At 36.8% G+C, this 23213-nt stretch overlaps 1 protein-coding gene across 1 annotated transcript in view; it reads right to left on the reverse strand.

The window, feature by feature from the left end:
* The window catches only part of TANGO6 (transport and golgi organization 6 homolog), a 194107-nt gene that overhangs the window by 141206 nt on the left and 29688 nt on the right, over nt 1-23213 (reverse strand). Inside the window, exons 8-9 of the mRNA XM_003758529.3 lie at nt 7614-7726; nt 2274-2450 (exon numbers count right to left, since the gene is read on the reverse strand). Coding sequence (XP_003758577.1) covers nt 2274-2450; nt 7614-7726 — 290 coding nt within the window. The remainder of the gene's footprint in view (nt 1-2273; nt 2451-7613; nt 7727-23213) is intronic.

A 23213-nucleotide genomic window follows, 5' to 3' on the forward strand; every position in this document is an offset into this window, starting at 1 on the left:
TATAAGAAATTAAGCCATTTTCCAATTGATAAATGGGCCAAGGATATGAACAGACAATTTTCAGATGAAGAAATGGAAACTATTTCTAGTAATATGAAAAAGTGCTCCAAATCACTATTGATCAGAGAAATGCAAATTAAGACAACTCAAATACCACTACACAGCTCTCAGATTAGCTAAGATGACAGGAAAAGACAATGACAAATGTATGTGGGAAAACCAGAACATTGATACATTGTTGGTGGAGTTGTGAACGAATCCAATCAAACTTTTTGAGCATAGTTATCCAACTGTGCATACCCTTTGACCTAGCAGTGTTTGTACTGGGCTTATATCACAAAAAGAGATCTTAAAGGAGAGAAAGGGACTCACATGTGCAGAAATTTTTGTGGCAGGTCTCTTTGTAGTGGCCAGAAACTGGAAACTGAGTGAATGCCCATCATTAGGGGAATGGCTGAATAACTTGTGGTATATGAATATTATGGAATATTACTGTTCTGTAAGAAATGGCCAACAAGATGATTTCAGCGAGGCCTGGAGGGACTTACAGGAATTGATGCTGAGTGAAATGAGCAGGATCAGGAGATGATTATATACTCAGCAACAATACTATATGATGATCAATTCTGATGGACGTGGCCATCTTCAACAATGAGATGAACCAAATCAGTTCCAACTGTCCAGTAATGAAGAGAGCCAACTACATCCAGAGAGAGGTCTGTGGGAACTGAGTGTGGGCCACAACATAGCATTTTCACTCTTTCTGTTATTGTTTATTTGCATTTTTGTTTTCCTTCTCAGGTCTTTTTTTTTTTTTTTTTTTAGATCTGATTTTTCTTGTGCGGCAAGAGAACTGTATAAATATGTACACATATATTAGATTTAACATATACTTTAACATATTTAACATGTTTTGGACTAGCTGACACCTAGGGGAGGGGATGGGGGGAAGAAGGGGAAAATTTGGAACAGAAGGTTTTGCAAGGGTCAATGTTGAAAAAATTACCCATGCATATGTTTTGAAAATAAAAAGATGTAATAATAATAAAATATATATATATTAAAACACCTGCATTATGCCCTAGAGGGCTTATCCTTAGTGTCAGAGATGCAGCATTCTTAAACATAAATGACAGAATAATAACAAAACAAAACAAAACCTCACATATCCCTCTAGTGGTAAAAGAGGAATCTATTTCTTAAATAGCTGCCCATTCAATTCTTTCCCTTTGGCAAGGAAACCTAGTTATTCCAATCAGTACCAATGGAATTCTATCACCATTTGGTGTTTTGGATATCTTTTTCTTAAGGCACAGTATTTAGAGCTCATAAGTTTAAATCAAGTCACTATTTGACAAAAACTGCTGGGAAAATTGAAAACTTTTCAAGTAAATACCCAGTTTAAAATGGTTCAAATAATTGTTGAAACAAATATCTGAAGTAGTTAACTAAATATTTCAATATATGTGCACATTTAAATGACAAAACCTGAAAATGTTCAACAAAAATTAGCCAATTTGAGGATTAGGTCTCAGTTCATTGATTTATTTACTAAAAAAAATCCTTCACACTAAAATGGTATTTTAAAATGTCATTAAATGAATAAGAGCACAAGCATAATGTTTCATTCAACAAATGCCAACATGTTGGTTGTGATGAAGGCCTCTGATAGCAAACACAATACAGTCATTAAACATATTTACATGATTTCTGAACTAGAAATGTCTATTTTACAGGAACATGCATTTAACATGTTACGCAGATGTTATAAGACCCAACACACACACACACACACACACACACACACACACACAGTTGGGTGATCACCACAAACTAGGTCAGGCACAACACCATGGCTCCAAGTTCACTAGGTAAATTCCAGGCAAAAGAGACCTGTAATTTTCTCCTCTAAACTCAAAAATATAACAAATGAATATGAGTCATTTTCAGGGAGAATTATCTGGTTTCCTGCAGTGCTGAGGTCAGCACTGTGATTCATGGGTGTGAAAACTCTATGGAAGAGGTGAGTTTGTCTCTCAGCAGAACTACAAGGTTCTAGTCCCCTGGGCCTCCAATCCCTTGGCTCCTAGAAAAAAGCCCCCTCACCCAGGCTTTCTAAATGCTAACATTTCAGACATCTTTGTGTGGATAACAATAACTTCAGAGAACAGAACATTCAAGCCTTTCTTTCCATGGGCTCCCCTTGGTGGCTAAGCCAAAGAATGGGTTAAATCAAGCTTTCAGAAGAGAGGAAGGGAGAAGAGGGAACTCACCTGCTTGTCTCTTTGATAGTCACCATTGTGCCGCCCTGACTGGCAGCCCTGAATTCACACAGAGGATGGAGAGAGGGCACTGACTTATCCAGACCTGCCAGTCCCTTCAGAGTTGCAAGAGCAGCCTTTCTCTCCAGCTTCTCCAGCATCCACAACAAGCTCTCTTGGCAGAAAGACCTGGTGGGAACAATAGAGATGCATGAGCCTGTTTGCTCACACTGTACTGCAAACAAGCTGATATAGCTGAAGAATATTGGCCACACACTGAGCTGGGCTGCTCTGCTCATCAATCTCAGGTTGTGGGTCCTGTAGCATTCAATGAAGAACTGACTATTCTGGAGGAAAACCAGTCAACCAACATTTATCAAGTATCTACTAAGTGTTAGGTCCTGGGCTCAGAGCTGAGAATGCAAAGAGAGGTGAAAAAATATATATAACCTAATGCAGAACCTCCTCTCCAGCAATATACATCAAATGGGGAAAGTAACATGAAATGGTAAGATATATGAAAGTTATCTGCGAGAAGCAAGCATTATCAGTGTGGAGGCCAGACCACTAGTATTGAAGACCCTAATAGAGCAGTAGCCACTAGTTAAACATATTGGTCATGTGATTTATGATGTGGAATTATCTTTTTTTTATTAAAGCTTTTTATTTTCAAAACATATGCAGGGATAATTTTTCAACATTGATTCTTGCAAAACCTTGTATTCCAAATTTTTCTCCCCTTTCCCCCACCCTCTCTCCTAGATGGCAAGTAATCCAATATATGTTAAAAATATATGTTAAATCCAGACTTACACGAACTGATGCTGAGTGAAATGAGCAGGACCAGGAGATCATTATATACTTCAACAACAATACTAGATGATGACCAGTTCTGATGGATCAGGCCATCCTCAGCAACGAGATCAACCAAATCATTTCTAATGGAGCAGTAATGAACTGAACTAGCTATACCCAGAAAAAGAACTCTGGGAGATGACTAAAAACCATTACATTGAATTCCCAATCCCTATATTTATGCACACCTGCATCTTTGATTTCCTTCACAAGCTAATTGTACAATAATTCAGAGTCTAATTCTTTTTGTACAGCAAAATAATGTTTTGGTCATGTATACTTATTGTGTATCTAAGTTATATTTTAATATATTTAACATCTACTGGTCATCCTGCCATTTAGGGAGGGGGTAAGAGGTGAAAATTGGAACAAGAGGTTTGGCAATTGTTAATGCTGTAAAGTTACCATATATATATCCTGTAAATAAAAGGCTATTAAATAAAAAAAAAAAAATATATATATATATATATATATATATATATATATATATATATATATATGTTAAATCCAATTACCTTGCTGCACAAAAAAAAAAAAAAAAATTAGATCAAAAGGAAAAAATGAGAAAGGAAATAAAATACAAGCAAAAAGAGTGAAAATGCTATATTGTGATATACTCAGGTCCTACAGACTTCTCTCTCGGTGTAGATGTCTCTCACAAGATCACTGGAAATGGCCTCAGTTATCTCACTATTGAAATGAGCCACATCCATCAGAATTGATTATTGTATAATTTGGTTGTTACTGTGCACAATGGTTCTGCTCAATTCACTCAGCATCAGTTCATATAAGTCTCTCCAGGCCTTTCTGAAATCACCCTGCTGATCGTTTCTGTAAGAAACGATTATTGTTCTGTAAGAAAAATAACAACAACATTCATATACCAAAACTTATTCAGCCATTCCCAACTGATGGGCATCCACTCAGTTTCCAGTTCCTTGCCACTACAGAAAGGGCTGCCACAAGCATTTTTGCACATGGGGGTCCCTTTCCCTCCTGTAAGATCTCTTTAAGATACAAGCCCAGTAAAAACACGCTGGATCAAAGGGTATGCACAGTTGGATAAACCTCTGGGCACAGTGGAATCATCTTTCATAAAGTTGCATGCACTCACATGTCCCATAGATGATACATAATCCACCACACACACACACACTCTCTCTCTGAGTTGGGTGATCACCACAAAGTAGGCTGGGCACAGTACCATGACTCCAGACCATTAGGTAAGGCCTCCTACAAGGTGGAGTTTGAGCTGAGTCTTTTAGGAAAGCAAGGATTCTAATGGTGGAGAGAAATAAGAAAAGAGAATACTTCAAGTATATATCACTGCCACTACAAGCAATGCAAGTGATTCTTTTCCACTTGACTGATCTCCCATATTCTAACACAAATCCCACATGTACTACATCTTGGATAATTAGGAAACTCCAAAAGAAAGAAATATTTGTAATAAAGTTACATAACTTCTATGGGATAATTCTTGTAATTAGGAAATATTATGATTATGCTGCAAAATTCCCTACTAGAATATATATGTAATGAAATATTGTGCCATAAGAAATGATGAAATGGTTTCATGGAAGACTGGGAAAACCTTTATAAATTGATGCAGAGAAAAGTCAGCGGAACTAGAACAATTTATATAATTATATAACATTATAGAGAAAAATCAACTCTGAAGACTTTAGAATTCTGATAAGTGCAATGATAAATGATGAGTTCCAAAGTCTGAAGATGAAATCTATCATTCCCCTCCTGCCAGAAAAGTGGTAAACTTAAATTGAGGAAGGAAACAGTCATTTCCCCAATGTGGGAATTTGTTTTGCAGCTTATGCATGTATGAATTGAGGGACTAATTGACTGATTGATTGATTGATTGATTTGCTCAATGCAGGGAAAGGAGGAAGTGGAAGGAGTAGAATAATTTTGTTTTTTAAAAAAGAAATTTAAAAAATTTTTCAGTTAGGGAGAAAAAAATTTAACTGATATTTAAAATAAAAACAGATTAACTGCAACATCAAAAAAATTAATTGAAAAGCAATAAAAAAGGGAAGGAGGAAATAATGGCAGAAACCAAATTCACTCAATCATTCAATAAATATTTTATCAACTACCTATTATGTGCTAGAGTTTGTGCTAGCATTGGAGAAGATTCAAAGTTTATATGTGAACTGGTTCCCTATTCTCATGGATGCTTAAAGTCTAGTATATAATTTAATATTTAAATATAATACTATGAGATTAATAAAGCCCTTTCCTCTCAACAAAGATCAATTATGATTATGTTTGACAGGCCCAAGATCTCATAGCTGGTAAATGTCAAACCCGGGTTCTTGGCTGTAAACAAAGGTTGAGGAATAATGTTCTGAGCACTAACAGTTTATTAGAAGAGTATGAATCTACCACCAAAATGGATCAGTGGCTACCTCAATAACACCAGAGAGCCTAAGTAAGAGATGTTAAGTATTTTATAGCAATAAACAAGAAAACAGAGCAAAATTTTGAGCCACATGAATGTGTCTTTTTTTCTGAATGGACAGAGAGTAAAAACACTCTGATCTTGTTTTGATATTACCAGCCCTTGACTCTCCCCCTTCTAAGAACCCTTGAACCACAAATGAGACATGTGATTCGGATCACCAGGCAAAAGTAAGACCACAACACTTTGGGAGATGGGATGAGTCTACAACAATTTAGGTTAAGCTTGGCTTTTTCCCACAATGTAGGTAGTGGGTGAAGTTGAAAGGGTGGAGATACAAATCCCAAGGGAAGAACTGTGAAACAAGAGACCTGGGGGTTACCTGAATAAAACTTACAGCAAAGAGGAATATTAAATCTAGCTTACCTAGACTTTAAAAGTAGAATTAAAATCAATTTTCAATTTTACACCAGGTCTATTCAGGCCAGTCTGGTTCTCTTTCTTGCAACATCCCTAGCAATCAGTCAAAGTGATAAAGATAGGAAGGTACATACTAGAGCATCTCCTCTCAAAACAAGTTTAAACCAAAGTTACCAGACAAAAATGCTAACTTTCTGCGGCCAATTTGATGTTATTCTTTGATGTTATTCTTGAAAAGCAGGAGCATACCAGGATGTTGGCTAAGATGCTCTAGCATCCCTGACTTCCTATGCTTTTATCTTCTAACTTGCCAGAATTTATAAAGCAAAAGTTCTGAGTGGTGATGGTGAGGAGCCGGGCGAGGAGGGATGAATACTGGACTAGTGACCACTCTATGGTATCCCAAGCCTTGGCCTCTAAGCCCAGCTCTGCCTATGTGACTTTCACCAAGTCAAGTCCCCTATCTGGCACTTCTATATAACCTTGCACACACCATTTAACAACTTTGGTTAGCTTAAAATGATGACAATATCCACCCCATCTCACTACTGTGAGGATAGGCTTTGATAATGTGAGGTGTCTTATACACCCTAAAGCATGAAAGAAGCATAAGCTGTTAATTGTTAATAGACTTGAATATCAGAAAATGGAAGGAGAAGAAAGGAAACCTAAGTACATATTGCTGTACAGTCTAGTTTCTAAAGTGTGTGATAAGACTTTGGCCAGGCTTTACAATCAAGTATTGCTAAATAAGCTGACGGTAAATAAGTTGATGTCATTTCTCTGCAGCAAAAAGGGCATGAGTAAGAAACTCCTTCAATGAACAGCTCTTTAAACTCCATTATAAAAGATTACTTTGTAGACATTTAAGTATTTCCTTCATTACAAATAAGACACTGTCACTTCTATGACCAAATTCTATCATCAGGTTTTTTCTCCCTATCAGCCAACCTCTATTTCCTCCTTCCCAAACCCTTAATTCCTATATTTCTCAATGGTCAAGCAGTGACAAGTTTACCTGAGAAAATGTCAAGTCCCTTTCCTAAAAGGAGTATTATCTCAAAACCTCACTGCTAGCAAGGCAAAGAATAAACAAGTGCAATTTCCAATCACCTGGGAGCCTCCAACACTCCCTCCTTCTTCAAATGGGTAGGAAATCGTGTTATTCAGTCTACCCTCCATGCAGTGGCCAGAATGGCATGTATGGGTATGACTATGTCACCCCCGCTCAGGGACTCATCATGCCCACACCACCAGGCTCAAATACAAATTCCTTTCCAGAATTCTGACTCTTCCACCATTCAGGGACGCCAGCCTCCTGGCCCCACGAGCCCCACTTACTAATTGTCCCCCATCTTCCTCATTTTGGCTTCCTCTGAGGCTTGGACAGCAGGCCGTCCTCCGGCTCACTCGACTGTCCTTCCAAGCTGACCTTCCAGTTACATTGCCTCCATCTTATGCGTACACGGTTGTTGCCCCTCGTTCTTCCCCATCAGGCTGGGGGCTGTTTTGTGCTTGGCCCAGACAAGATGCCTGCTACAGGCTGACTTCTCCAGAACGTACCCCTAATATCAACAGAGACAGTGCCAGCTATAACTAGAGAGGGGAACCACCCAGAGTAAGAGTGAGACGTTTTCCAGGTCGAAAAAGACTCTTACCTTAAGGGAGAGGCATTCTTCCGAGTAAAGCAATAGAGAGCAAAAACAACCCCCAGATCTGGAAGCAAGGACTGCAGCAAGGCCGTGTCGGGCTCATTGCCAACCACAAACACCTATGGAGAGAAGAGAGTGCATGTGAGATGGAACACCGGCTGGGAAAGGAGGAGGCCATCTCTGCAGAGTGGAACAGCACCTTCCCTAACACTGGACTCCAGAGCCCAAGACTTCGGCCCCAGCAGCCTGATGTGGGTCCCTAGCAGAAAGCCTGACTTGTACGTGATGCTGAATATGTAGAAACTGAACAGGGTACTCTCACATACATGCTTTGAAAAAACCTTGAAATGTTGGGAAAATCAGTCATTTTAAATGATAAATTCCCTAACTTTTCTCTACCATAAACTTTTCCTCCAAGGAGACTGATGTGATCTGGCCAAGATGGCTGCCTCGGTAGATCTAGATCACTCTACTCCTTGTATACTTAATCCAGAAAAAAAACTGAAACACAGTAAATTAAATGGATTCACCAAGAAATTCAATTACTAACTACCAAGTAAGAACTACTTCCAGCCCAGAACTACACAAAAAAGTTAATCAGAAGGCCACAGGCAATATGAAAAAGGGCTAGCAGTGCCAGCAAGAGCACAGGCAAACAAGTTAGCATCCTCCCAGGATGATCAGAGAAGGTCCAGAGACATGTACGGCCTGCACGGCTCAAGAGTGGAGACTTACTTCTCCACCCCAAAAAAACCCAAGATTGATCATGGGGACCATGGAAGCACTGGGGAAGTGACCGGGACCAGTAGCAGCCTTGGAAAACAATGGCACCAAAGTATCTGTTCCGAGAATCCATACAGGACTATGATGATCCAGCGTCCTCTCCCTACAAGGTGGAATTAGCACAGGAATCCAGATGATAGAGGGGGAGACAAAGCAGGGCCAACCAACCCAACCAAAAAGTCTATAGGGGACGGAGCTGGCACAAAGACCTTATTTAGGAACTCAGGTGAGAGAGTTGAGCAAACAGAAAAAGATAGCAACTACTAGAAAAAATTATAAAAGATCCAAACATACCTCAAAAACCCAAATTAGGAGATCATATCTCCAAAATAATGATAAGCAGAGATTTAAAGGAAAAAAACCAAAAACAGATTTTCTACAAGCACTACACAAATACCTTAGGGAAAAAATGAAGCAAAAGATAAAAAATGAGATAAAAGTTGAGGAGAAAAGCATTAGAAAGGGAATAAAAAGCTTACAAGATAATAGTAAAGCTAACCCAAGTAATAGTTTTTCTAAAAGTTAAAAAAAAAAAAAAGACCAAATTTAAACAATGATTCATGGAGATAAAAAGGATTATTAAAACAAAATCAAAAGTTTTTTTTAACTTAAAAAAAAAGTAAGGTATCTGATATATCAATAACCTACCTAGAAAACAGTTCAAAGAGAGATACTTAATCACTACACTATCAGAAAACTAAGGTTTCTTTTTATTTTTTTTATTTTAAAAATATATGAAAGGATAATTTTTCAACATTGACCCTTGAAAAACCTTATGTTCCAGTTTCCCCCTCACTTCAACCCTTCCCCTCCCCTAGATGGCATGTGATTCAATATATGTTAAACATGGTAAAAATATGTTAAATTCAATATAGGCATACATGTTTATATAATTATCTCGCTACACAAGAAAAATCAGATCAAAAAGTTTAAAAAAAAAAAAGAAAGAAAATAAAATTCAAGCAAACCACAACAAAAAGAGTGAAAATGCTATGTTGTAATCCACACTCAATTCCTACAGTCTTCTCTATGGGTGTAGATGGCTCTCTTCATCACAAGATCATCATGACTAGTCTGACTCACCTCCTCATTGAAGAGAACCATGTCCATCAGAATTGATCATCATTAATCTTGTTGTTTCCATGTACAATGATCTCCTGGTTCTGCTCATTTCACTCAGCATCAGTTCATGTCAGTCTCTCCAGGCCTTTCTGAAATCTTCCTGCTGGTATTTCTTATCGAACAATAATATTCCATAATATTCATATCCAACATTACCATTCTCAATTGTGGGCACCCTCGTTTCAGTTTCTGGCCACTACAAAGGCCCCCAAACTTCTTACAAAGGTCCCCTTTCCCTTCTTAAGATCCGGGGTATAAGCCCAGCTTAACACTCTGGATCAAAGGACACAGTTTGATAACTTTTTGGGCATAGTTCCAAATTCCCTCAGAATGGCTGGATTATTCCCAAATTTCACCAACAATGTATCAGTGTCACACACCCTGTCAGATTGGCTAAGATGACAGGAAAAAAATAAGTATTGTTGGGGGGATTGGAAAACAGGACACGATTCATTGTTGGTGGGTTGTGACAAATCAACCATTTTGGAGAGTATTTGGAACTATGCTCAAAAAGTTATCAAACTGTGCATACCCTTTGATCCAACAGTGTTACTACGGGATTATATCCCAAAGTTATAAAAGGGAAAGGGACCTGATGTGCCGGAATTTTGGCAGCCCTTTTTATAAAAACTGGAAACTGAATGGATTAAGTTGGAGAATTGAATAAATTTGGTATATGAAAATTTGGAATTTCTGTTTGGAAATGACCAACAGGATGATTTCGAAAGGCCTGGAGGCTCCCGAACTGATGCTAATGAAATGGCAGGACCGGGATCTTATATCTTCAACAACAATACTAGATGATGCCAGTCCATGGTCAGGCCATCCTCAAACGGTCAACAAATCATTTCTAATGGAACGTAATGAACTGAACTAGCTATCCCAGAAAAAAGAACTCTGGGAGATGACTAAAACCATTAATTAATTCCCAGTCCATATTTTATGCACACCCATCTTTGATTTCCCACAACTAATTTCAATAATTCAAGTCATTCTTTTGTACAGCAAAATAATTTTTTCATTATACTTGTGTATCTAATTATATTTTAATATTTTAAATCTACTGGTTCCTGCCATTTTAAGGGGAGGGGTGGGGGGAAGGGTGAAAATGGAACAAGAGGGTTTGGAATTTTAATGTGTAAATTACCCATTTTTCCTTAAATTAAAGAAATAAAAAAAAAAAAAAAAAAATTATCATTCCCTTTTATCCCCTCAACATTGTTCTTGTCTTTTCTTTCATTTGAAATCTAAAATTTGTATACTCTTTTAATAAAATATAAAACATTCTCAAGGCGTGTGGGATGAAACATTCCTCCTTTTGAGAATGACACTCTCAAGATGAAGGGACATAGAATTTTGGAAAGAGCCCCCTATAGATTCATTCTGCTTGCTTGTGCTCACTGGTTAGAAGGGATTTTTTTTCCCCTTTCGGGTTTAAATCGGGAAAATAAAGAGAGAAAGGTATTAAAATACTGAAAAACAACAACAACAAAAAGAGGGGCATTGAAATATTATTTAAATTCTAAACCGGGAATAGTTTCAAAATCCAGGAGGCTAAGCGGCGGTCATTAAACTGGCCTGATCAGGTTTCAGGTGCCTGGGGTTATACCCCACTTCTAACCTGGATGAATGGAACCCATCTTTAAATAATATATAAACAAAACAAAAATGTTTATTATGGAAGAAAAAGGAGTTCAAAAACCAAACAAAATATTTTAAAGTAAAAATAAATTGTTACATATATACATGTATGTACATATATACATATATTTATAAATATATACTTATTTAAAAGCAAGCAGTATGAAAGAGATTCACAGTTTCACATACAATTCTTTGTATGTTTTGTTATATAATCTATAGAAAAATTCTTTTTTGGAGTTTTAAGTTTAATAAAAAATTTTTTGAAAATAATTTTAAAAAACCAAACTGATATGAATACAGGGAAAACAAGTGACAAATTTTAATTTTAAAAATGTATGTAAAGATGATGAAATCAAAGACAGATTATGGAAGATGAATATAAAAACATGGATAAAGGAAAAAAACCAAAAACAGATTTTCTACAAGCACTGCACAAATACCTTAGGGAAAAAATGAAGCAAAAGATAAAAAATGAGATAAAAGTTGTGTTTCACTCTTTTTGTTGTGGTTTGCTTGAATTTTATTTTCTTCTTATTTTCTTTTCTTTTTTTTTTAACTTTTCGATCTGATTTTTCTTGTGTAGCGAGATAATTGTATAAACATGTATGCCTATATTGAATTTAACATATTTTTATCATGTTTAACATATATTGGATCATATGCCATCTAGGGGAGGGGAAGGGGTGAAGCAGGGGAGGGGGGGAGGAAACAAGGCACACATGGATAAAGCTAAAAACTCTACAAAGTAAGCTCTTTTATGAATGCTTTTTCATTCATTCATTCATAAACCAGGATGAGGAAAATCTCAGGAACATTAAGGTACAGAATGAACTGAGGCTAGTAAGGAAAACCAAGGATTAGTACCTACAAAAATTACAGGCCAGAAAGTTTTTAACTTTGAATCCTGGCAAAATTCTAGAATGAATTATTAATGTAAGCGTTAGTGAGAAAACAGTGATCACAAAGAACCTATATGAACTGTTTATCCTAGATTAATCTCATTTCCTTTTTTGGCAGATTTAGGAAACTGGTAGATGAAGGAAATGTAGGTAGATTTTATATAGATTTTAGTCTAGTATTCAACAAAGTATTTCACATTATTCTTGTGGAAGAGATAAGGAGATATGGACTAGCAATATTAAACTGGCTGGATTCGAGGCTGACTGATGAGACCTCAAGAGTGGTCATGAAATGTTTCAGCTTATTGGGGAGTCTCTAAAGGAATGGACCAGAGATCTATTCCTTCCCTTGAGGCAACGTTTAAAATTCAAAGACTTGAATAAAGGTAGAAATGGCAGGCTTATAAAAGTTTCAAATCACATAAACCTTGGAAGAAAAGTTAACAGATTGGATGGTAATCAGGATCCCCAAAGGTCTCAACTGTCCAGAACTTTAAGCCAAATCCAACATGGTGAGACTTAATCAAGACAGGATGACATAATGGAAAAAAGCTTTCAGGTCTAGGGACCTAAGTCAAAATCCCAGCTCTATCATGTGTTAGCAAAGAGATCTTGGACAAATTACATAATCTCACCAGGTCTCAGGTTCCTCATCTGTGCAGTGAGATGGATGGATTCAATGACCTCAAAAACTGTTACTAATCAGAATTAATGTAAAGCCTTAGACTAAAAGGCCTTAAAAAATCAACTGTACAATGGGGGGGAGGGGGGGGAGGAATATAGATAGCAATTAGTTCAAAAAAATTTCTAGAGGTTTTAATCAACTATTTTTGAAGAAGTGACTGAGTACTCTACTTTGGAGCCTTCATCAAGGCAATGTTCATTTGTTACTTATAGCTGAATGCATTTATAAATGTGATACAGGGTCTGACAGCACCTCATGGAGTTATACAAGATGAACCTTGAAGAAGACAGTAAGATCAAATATTACAAAGCATAGCAGAAATTAATGGTGAAGCTCTGAAACAGTCTAGCCATTCTAGAAAGCAATCTGGAAATAAGCCCTGGAAGTCACTGTGTTAACTTACACAATGATACCATTACCAGGTCAAAGATCCAAAGGGATCCAAGAAAGAATAAATACAGAAATATTTATAGCAGTTCTTTTTGTAGAACCAAAGAACTGGAAACTAAGGGGCTGCCTGCCCATCAAACCAGGGATGGAATACAATGGCACATATGAAATAACTAAGGGACAGCTTCAGAGAAATTTGGGAAGATCTGTATGAACTGATGAAGCATGGAGCTCAGTGGACAGAAGCAGGAGAACAATTTATATAAGGAAAATAACATTGCAAAGAAACATCTTTGAAAAACTTAAAAAGGGACAGTTAAGTGATGCAGTGAATTGAGCCAGTGGGCCCTGAAATAGAAGGAACTGATTTCAAATGTGGCCTCAGACAGTTACTAGTTATGTGATCCTGAGCAAGTCACCTAACCCAGTTTGCCTCAAAAAAGAAAAAAAAGGCTTAATTGTTCTGACCAGTACAATGCCTTTAACTGCCCAAGAACTCTGCAGAGAGCCTCTGACCAAACATGCTCCCCACTGCCTCCTTACAGAGAGATACAGACTGATGGCACAAAATGCCATACATTTCTGAGCATAGACAATATGGGATTTGTAACAAAAGTTTTTGGTTTTGTTTTTCTTCTTTTTTTTTTTTTTTTTGAGGGTAGGGGGAGAGGAGGTGGAAGAAGACAGATCACTGAAGCCTTTTGGAAGAATGCAGTTGGAGCCAGAGGAGTAGATTTACATACCCCTTCTAGAAAGAATGGCAGAACTGATTAGACCATGATTCCAGAACTGAAAAAGGGCAGGGGGAGAGAAAGAAATTATACACATGGCAGGGAAGCTGTTGAAAAGATGGCCTGGACAAGGACTAGGGAGCAGAGTAGAGTCAAGCTCGTCTGGGGTCAGTCTGAAATCACAAGCCTACTCGGGCAGTCACCAATCAAGTCAGCAGCTCCCCAGACTGAAGGGGAGTCTGGAAACGAAAGAATTAAACCCTCCAGGACATGATTTCTAGTGTGGGCTGTCAAGCTGTTAGGAAGGTAGATGGCAGGGAGAAGGGAGCGAGCTTGGGCCCTATCACGGAGCTTCGGTGTTCAGGATTAGGGAGCTGAGAGTGTCTCTGCAATCTGCCTTAGATCACATTTCAAGTCCCCCGGTCAGTGCCAGACACACGGTTTTAGAAAGACAATGACAAACAAATGAACGTCCAGAGGAAGGAAGCAGGACGGTGAAGGTTTGTGACACTGCCATTTGGAAGAAGGAACTGAGGATGATTAGTCTAACAAAGAGAAGACTTCCAACTATCTGAAGGAGTACTGAATGAAAAAGGATAAAATGTGTTCTGTCTGGACTCAGAGGGCAGAATTCAGAGTAATAGGTATAAGGTGAAAAAAGGAAAAGTTATCATTCCTAGAAGGAAAAACTTCACCAAAGGTCTAGCTAGCAAAGGCTGAAGAATGATTTGCCAGGTATTTTGTATATGGGATTCTCCCTGTTCTCAGTTACCTTTTAAATCTGTGTTGCAGTAATCTATTTGTAATAATTATCATAGCGGCTGCTTACAAAATGCTTTACACATATTATTTCATTCAATCCTCATAATAACCCTTTGTAGGTGTTACAAACATTTTAATCTTCATTTTATAAATGGGGAAATGGAGGCTTTGAAAAGTTAAATGGTACACAAAATCATAGAGTCAGGAGAGTGGCAAAGCCAGACTTTAACCTGGGACTTCATACACCCATATTCAGCACTCCTTCCAATATATCTTTATTTCCCTAAGATTAATTATGTCAAAGTAGTATTTTAACGCAAGCCTTCCTACAGCCACCAAGCTATTCGACTCAAGAAAAACAATACCTTACCCTCAATTTATACAGCAACAAAAATGTCCTCCCTCCAAAAACAGGACAATTAGAAACAAAGAAAACAGCTCCCACAAAAACCTTAGAATTCTATGTTTTAAAATTTTGCTATCTTTGGCATTTGACAACAATGTTTTACACTAAATATTTCAGACTTTTCTTTTTACCATATTTCTAACATCTTGCAAGAGCCTAACACATAGAAAGATTTTAATAAATGTTTGTTGCCAGCTTGCTTGATTCTATGAGGACAGTCCTTGGATCTATCAATGTGCTTTGTATAAGGCCACGTACATTTGAATACAATACTACCTATCTAAGAATTCTATACTCATTCCACCTATTGGAAAGGCTTGCATGAGTCAATATTTCAATCAATCATATTAGTATTTCATAAATCATTATTATTATTATAAACATAAGTTAGTGACTGTGATAACTAAGACTCAAATTTAAGGAAAATGTACAGGAAGAAAGATAAAAGTAATTAAAGGTAGTTGGGGGAAAAAAATCATTCCAAGTTTGCAAAATCAGGATTAAATACAGTTATGAATGTAAAACATATAAAACCTAAAAGCACTATATAAAATGTCAATGATTTTTATTGTGATGAAGATAAGAATCAGTCCCATTAATGGAAAAATCACAGTTCATAGAATCACTACTGATAAGCTGGAAATTCTAAGATTTTGCAGAGAACACTGTCCCTATAAGCCAACCCCAATCTTTCTGTATATACTTTAAGCCTCCAGACTCCACTCTGAAGCTTGATGACGGAAAAGTTGTTTTCTTGTGCTTGAACTAATCTCAGTAAGCCCAGCTAAGTGAAGTGTATTGTATGACAAAGTTCAGAAAGAATATTCAGGCCTAATTATGAGATCACCAATTACATGAGGAAAAGACGAGATCTTCCTGATAACGTTTGGGTTCATTGTTTGACTGTAGATGGTATTTTTCCCATGTTAATCCCTGTGGAGCCATCCTTCCTTACCATCATTTTTTGTACCAAAAAAACTCCCTGGTGGAGTCATGAGAAAACATTTTCCACTGTGGCATTATTTGACCTATGAAGGGGCAAAAGCCTACAGACAAGAGATAAGTTCTCATTGTTTATTCGCAATTATCCAGGTCACACTAAACCTCTCTAATAAAAATTTAATCCAGTACATTTTAAATGAATGATCATTTTTATGACTCTACACAAGCCCTGGCACAATGTCCTTAGCAGGGCATAGAGATTACCCTGGCAGAATGAAAACTATGTCAGCTAACTATAAGCTCTGGGTGTCACCTGAGAAGCATGCATACATGAGCTGAGAGAAGCCACATAAAGTGAGATTTTTTTCAGCTATCATTCCTTGCAAAGACCTTCAGCTAAGGGACAGAAAGCTTGCTGTTTCAATAAGTAGAAGTATCCCTACAAATGAAATCATTGATTCTAGACCTATTGAAATAAGCAGAAATGATCTATAGGCTCCAGATATATTCTAGTTTCCTCTACTTTGAAATCCTGGTTTAAAACGACTATAATCCTCAAAAAAGGCAATGTCTTATGTTTACTGTCTAGGTCTTACTATTAAGTTTTTACAAGTTTAATATCAATGTTTCCAGAAACATCCTTAAAGTATAGCAATAAGATTCATATGTTTCTCAAAAAAAAAAAGATGAATAGAACTGAGAATTCATTAAAGAGTAAGAGTTCTATATACCTTTTTAAAAAATCATCAAAATATGAAAGAACCTTTCTTCTAAATTAAAGTTAGTGGTCTGGTCAAAATATGGGATGAGAGAAGAAAAAAATAAAAAAAGCAATTTCTATTTACATTCATCCAGTGAACATTACCAGGTGACTGGATACACAGAAAAACAGGACACAAATAGAAACAGAAAAATTGGAAGGATAAGTTTAGGAAGGAAGCCAAATTCCATTTGGGATTAGAGATATACGACAGGCATTTGTTCCTATAAGGTTTAACAGAACTCTACATACAGACAATAACTGAACCATTGAGTTCATCAAGAAAGCAGATAAAAAGAGACCAATGAGTCAATGAACATTTAGCCTACTATGTGCCAGTGCTACGCTAAGGACTGGGGATATAAGATGAGAGCAAAACACAGTCTCCAACACAAAGAGCTTACAGTCTAATGTTGGAAACAACAAATAAATATGTACAAACAAACTACTTAAAGGATAAATAGGAAGTAAAAGATAGAAAGCAAAAGAATTAAGAGGGATTGGGAAAGACTTTTGTGTAGGAGAAGAGATTTTAGTTTAAGCCATGAAGGAAGTCAGGGAGCCAGTGGGTAGCAGTAAAGAGATGGAGCATTCCAGACATGGGAAAGAATCAACAAAAATGCCTGGACCTAAGAGCCAGGGTGCCAAGGTTCATGGAAGAGCCAGAAAGTCAGCAATACTAGATCGAAGAGTATATGGTGGGGAATAAGGTGAGACAGGAAGGGGCTAGGTTACGAAGGGCTTTAAATGCCAAAGAGAACATTCTATATTTCATTCTGAAGCTATTAGGCAACCAGTGGAGAGATGGTGCAAAAGTGAAATCAAGAGGCTGTGGCAACAGCTTGGATATGGGGGGCAGAGAGGAGGAGGAGATAGTGAGGAATCTGGGATGACTCTGAGGCTGTGAGTCTGAGGGATTTGGAGGATGCCCTCAACAGTGACAGCAAAGTCAGGAGGAGGTGAAAGGTCTAGAGGAAATATAATGAGTTTATTGTTGGACAGATTGATGCCTACTGGATAATGAGATGGCTGAAAAGCAGTTGGAAATACAAGACCCGAATGAGAGCAGAAAGACTAGAGGCAGAATTATAAGCTGGAAAGACCAGAAAGCACCTTGGATGTACAGGACATACTGATCTAACAAAGGAAATGGATAAGGGCTGGCTAGAGAGATGAGAGACCTGGTAATATCACAAAAACATAGGGAAGTAAAATTATCCATAAGAAAAAGTTAAACAATACTTAAAATGTTACAAAGAAGTCAAGAAAGATGAGGTTTGAGAAGATACGCTGGTTACCTTGGAGATGGCAATTTCAATTAAGGGGTAAGATCACAAGCTGGACTGAAAGGGATTGAGAAGGAAATAAACCTCAAATCTATACACAACCTAAAAATAAAAAGCCACATCATTTAAGAATTAGAAGAAAACAGGAGCTATCTTATACAATTGTGGTTTTAGAGGAGAAATTTCAACTACTTAAAGGATAGAGATGATCATAGATACTGAAATGAACAATTATGACTTTAAAATTGAAAAGTTTTTTCATAGATTAAAATCAATGTAGCTAGAACAAAGAGAATTAAGTCAGAGAGAGAAAAAAATCTCTGAAGCAAATCTGATATGTCTGATAGCCAAATTATAAAAGGAAATGATATCATACCTGGATCATGAAATAGTCCAATAATATGAAGATTGAATTTTCAAAAGAAGAAATGCAAACCAACAATAACCACATGAAAGGATGCACCAAATCACTAATAATACAAGAAATGCAAATCAAAACAAGCTGCGATTTTCCTGTGGAGCTATAGGATTAGCAAAAATGACCAGAAGACACAGATGATATCTGGAAAGGATGTGGGAAAACAGGCACACTAATGCAGTTTGTAGATCTATGCACTGATCAAACCATACACCATTTTGGAATTATATCCCCCCCAAATCACTAAATTATATATAACCATTGTCCTAGTAATACCATTAGTATGTATACGTCCAAGTCAAAGACCATCAAAGATCACAGAAAAATACACACACAGACACACACAGACATGCAAGATGCCAATATTTATATCACTATTTTGTCTATTTAAATACTTGTGTGCTACTCTTTGTAGTAACCAAAAACTGCGAACAAAATGAGTACCTATTGTTTGAGGGATGCTTAAACAAACTGTCATATAAATATAATGGGAAATAGAAGAATTGACAAATATGAAGAATTCAAAGAAATGTAAGGAGACTCATAATGAACTGATGCAGAACAAGTAAGCAGAACCAAGACATTAAGGAACAGGATCACAGCAATAATACAAAAGAAAAGAGCAATGAAGGATTTCACCATTCTGATCAATGCAGTGGACTGCTGACAGTAAAGTATGACTCGCTTCCCTTGGAATAAACGCGTTTTTATGTATTTGACTTGTTTTGTTTGAATATATTTATTAGTTCCATGGGAGAGTTCTATTAAGGTGGCTAAGGGAAGAGGGTCATTGGGGAATAGCTATGACATAAAAAGAAAAGTGTTGGTGAAGCATTTTTAAAAGGAATGAGGAGGAGGAGAAGAAGAAGAGACATCAAAGGCAACCAGCCATTTCTTAGAGTTTTTTCTGAGAAAGAACTAGGAAATATAAGGTTAAGGGAACAGGATCAAGTGAAGATTTTTTTAACCCCAGGAGCAGGGAGACCTGGGCATGTTTGTTGGAAGCCTAGAAGAAGCCAGTAGCTAGGGAGAGTGGAGAGTTAGCATTAAATCTCAGAGAATACACTAGATTAACATGCAGAATCAAAGTAGTGTTGATGACCCCTATGTCAGGGCTGCGTCATCTGTAGTTCTCCTCATTCCTTTCAGTTTGTGATCTCCCCTTTTAGCTGTCATTCACAAGTACTCCATCACTATTGACTGACACACAAAGGCATCCAAACATTAAAAGAAGTCAGAGATGTATGCAACTGCTTAAAGAAAAGAGTTGGCTTTTTCAGAGATGAACCTTATAGAAAGATGTATCCTTCAACAATCTAGTAACTGAACTCATCTCTAAGGAGAATGATTAAACAAAAAGAAAAGAAAAGGAAAATAATAAAAGAGGATACACAATAACCTGTAGTTTTATTTCAAATCAATGAAAAAAAGTACTAATATCCAGAAAGAAACATAGATCCATTCCACAGCCTTTCACTCTGTTGTTAATAGCTTATTACTATTTCTTATTGTAATGCTGAATCACAATCTATTGCATCTCCTGCAAAATCTTGTATTCTAATGTCACTTCCTTAAAAAAAAAAAAAAATCCTACCTGAACTCACAGGGTGAAACTAGAATCGGTGTTTGGTTTTTTAAAAAACCTTGTTTATTTCAGGTCCCCTTTGACAGATTGATGAAGCCTACAGAGTCCTTTCTCATAACAATGTGTTTAACTGCATAAAAAACATAGGAGTATAAAGGAAAAAAATTTTGAAATATGGTTATCATTTATTTTCCAGCAAAACCAACTTATTAAATAAAATTGGAGATGATCTAAAAGCGCCTGACAATTCATTCACGTACTCCTTCTCCAAAGACATACAACTTGTTGAGATCCCAACTTCTGAGGTTTCATTTTCATCTAAGCCACTTTCTTGATTCAAACACTGAAATTAAGTACATGCTAGGACCTGAATGAACCACTGCGAGATTAAATGAGTCATGTGTTATCTTCAAACACCTAACAATTTGACATCTGAATCCTTGGTTAGCAGAATTCTGGTCCTTCTAATAAAGTGCTTACTGAAGCAATTTTAAAACTGGGATGAACAGCAGCGTATTAGGAAGCAAAGCACGATGCCTCCAACAGCCCAGGCTCACCTTCAGGATCTTTCCTTAGCTTTCAATATCCCCCTTCATAGATGAGGAAGTTGGACAGCCTTTTGTAGTTCTAATGTTTTAATTCATTCAGCAGAAATTTACTCAGATTCAGAAAAATGAAATCATGAATCTCATGAAACAATCTTAATTACAAATTCATTGTGATTAAATAAAAAAAAAAAAAAAGACCCAGTTTACTTAAGCCACAATTTCTAGAATTAAAAGCATAACACACACAGGAGACGAGAAGGAAGCAGGGTACTTAACATTCTCTCTTCTTTTACAACCATTTAATTTCTAATATCTAATAGTTTTAAGGGAAACTTGGGCTCCCAGTCCATGGACTACTAAAATAAGATAATTTTTCTCAATTCAGAATGTAGCTAATTCTCTCCTGGTAGAAAACTATGTCTATGAAGTGGTCATGCAAAATGGGAGCTCCAGACACCCTTCTAATGCTGCATTTGAGCATTGTGGGAAGTTGGTGCCAAATATAGATACCATTTGAAGATAATGCTTCCTCCTTTCCTGTCTTTTTGACTATATTAATTTTGCTTTAGTGAAAAATGTAGATGTTATTAGCTTAAAATGTTCTCTATTTCCAAATAAAACACTGGTAGAATTTCCAGTGTTCCAGTGTTTCAGTAAGATTTGAATGTCCAGGAGCACTAGGTACCTTTTATCCTGTCCTATTACATGACACTGTACTAACTGTACTATCCTGACCCAGTTGCATATATTTTAAATCCTAAATAAAATTTATGGAAAAAGCTTCACCTATAACCTATCACATCTCCCACCACAAATCTGTCTTCCATCATAGTAAGCTTTAAATATCCTTGAAGATATGAAACAGGCTGCAAAAGACACAAAGACTGAATGGTTGAAAGAAATCAAAGCTTTCATTAATTATTGCTGAAAATATGCTTACTGTTTCTGATTGTAAGTATGGAAGGGACCACCTCACACACAGCTCACTACTGCAAAAACTTAATAAATCAAACAATCAAATCCATATTTGACACTATGGACGTTTCCCCATGCCACTTATCCATGTTTCCATGCATGGTCTGTCCAATGATTTCCTATCATACAGGCATAGGAAAAATGCTTCCCTATTGGTTCATTTACAGCTGCATTCTGAACAGCTGTCCTTCTTACACTTCTCCTGACCAGCCTGCTAATCTCTAGGGATCAGCTGAGACTCACCAAAAGAAGAATGAAGTACAGATAACAACAACAAATTCTCCTATCTTTACACTATAGATTATTTTGGTCAGAAATCTGACAGAAACTGACTTTTTAGCCCAATGCAGTCTATACAATTAAGCTATCATTTTCCCCTCAAGAGATCTCAGAGGGATTATCTCAGACATAAGAAGGACATCAGCGACTTTGCAATTATATTCAGCAAAACTGAACAGCATATTATTAATAATAGATCGTGATGAAATCAGATGTCCAGACCAAAAATAATATCACTCCTACTAATATTTAACACTTATATAGCACTTTATGATTTGCAAAGTGTCTTCCACACATCTCAATTGATAATTTATTTTTAACAATAAGGCAAGCATTTTAATTTCTTCTTTAAATATGAAGAATGAAATTAGTAGCCCCAAAATAACATAAGTACAACAACAATGTAGATTAAAAGATCATTAAAAGATCAGGAATAAACAATAACAGCCCCAGAAAATGGATGATGAAATACTTCTCTACTCAAGGTAGAGAACTGGGGGAGGAAGCGGTCTGATTGGGGCAAAAGAGGAAAAATCACTGTAACAGCTATTTTTTTTGTTTGTTTTAATTATTTTTGTTATAAGAGAAAATTCAACATTTCTCTTAGGAAAGAAAAGGGAAAAGGCAGGCGTATTCTCAGAAATAACTGTAAAACACTTCCCAAAAAAGGGGTATAGCAGAAAACACATTTTAAAAAAATTACATTTCAATGATAAAGATTTATTGCATGCCTGAAATGAGATTTATCAGGTTAGTAGAGGGTGGGGACAGTAAAGTGAGGATAGGGGTGAAGCTAGATGGCACAATAGATAGAGCACTGGCCCTGGAATCCGGGGGTCATGAGTTCAAATCTCAGACACTTAATGGATGACAGATTTTGCCGTTATAAGTGTACTGACCACAAAGGAATACCAGTCCCAATTTTGCAGCTAAGTCAAGAGAAAGCATCTCAAAATACATTCGGTGTACACATTATTTTTCACAGATTATACAAAGTAAGCTTCAATTATGATTTAAAGGCTATACTCAGCCCTTACTTATTGATCCACCCCACTGAGAGAGAACTCTCAAGACCAGAAACTTCTTGAAGATCTCTGAGTAATATTCTCTGTCTCAACCACTCCCTACTTACTGGACTGGTTAGGAAAGAATTTGCACATATTCCCTAATCCTGCACTGGGAAATACTTATAAATTTAATATCTCTTAGTTCAGTCAGGAAGGACCACTATATAAAACTTTTTTTTTCTTTCCTATTTCCCAAGTACCCTCTGACCTTATCATTTATAATCAGAATGAGAATAATTTGTGTACACAGGAAAAGTTCTTGTCCCCTGAGATTCTATCCCATCTGTATAGTGAATCATCTCCCATCTATATAAACACTGATGC

This window comes from Sarcophilus harrisii, chromosome 2, assembly GCF_902635505.1.
Source record: "Sarcophilus harrisii chromosome 2, mSarHar1.11, whole genome shotgun sequence".
NCBI lineage: Eukaryota > Metazoa > Chordata > Mammalia > Dasyuromorphia > Dasyuridae > Sarcophilus > Sarcophilus harrisii.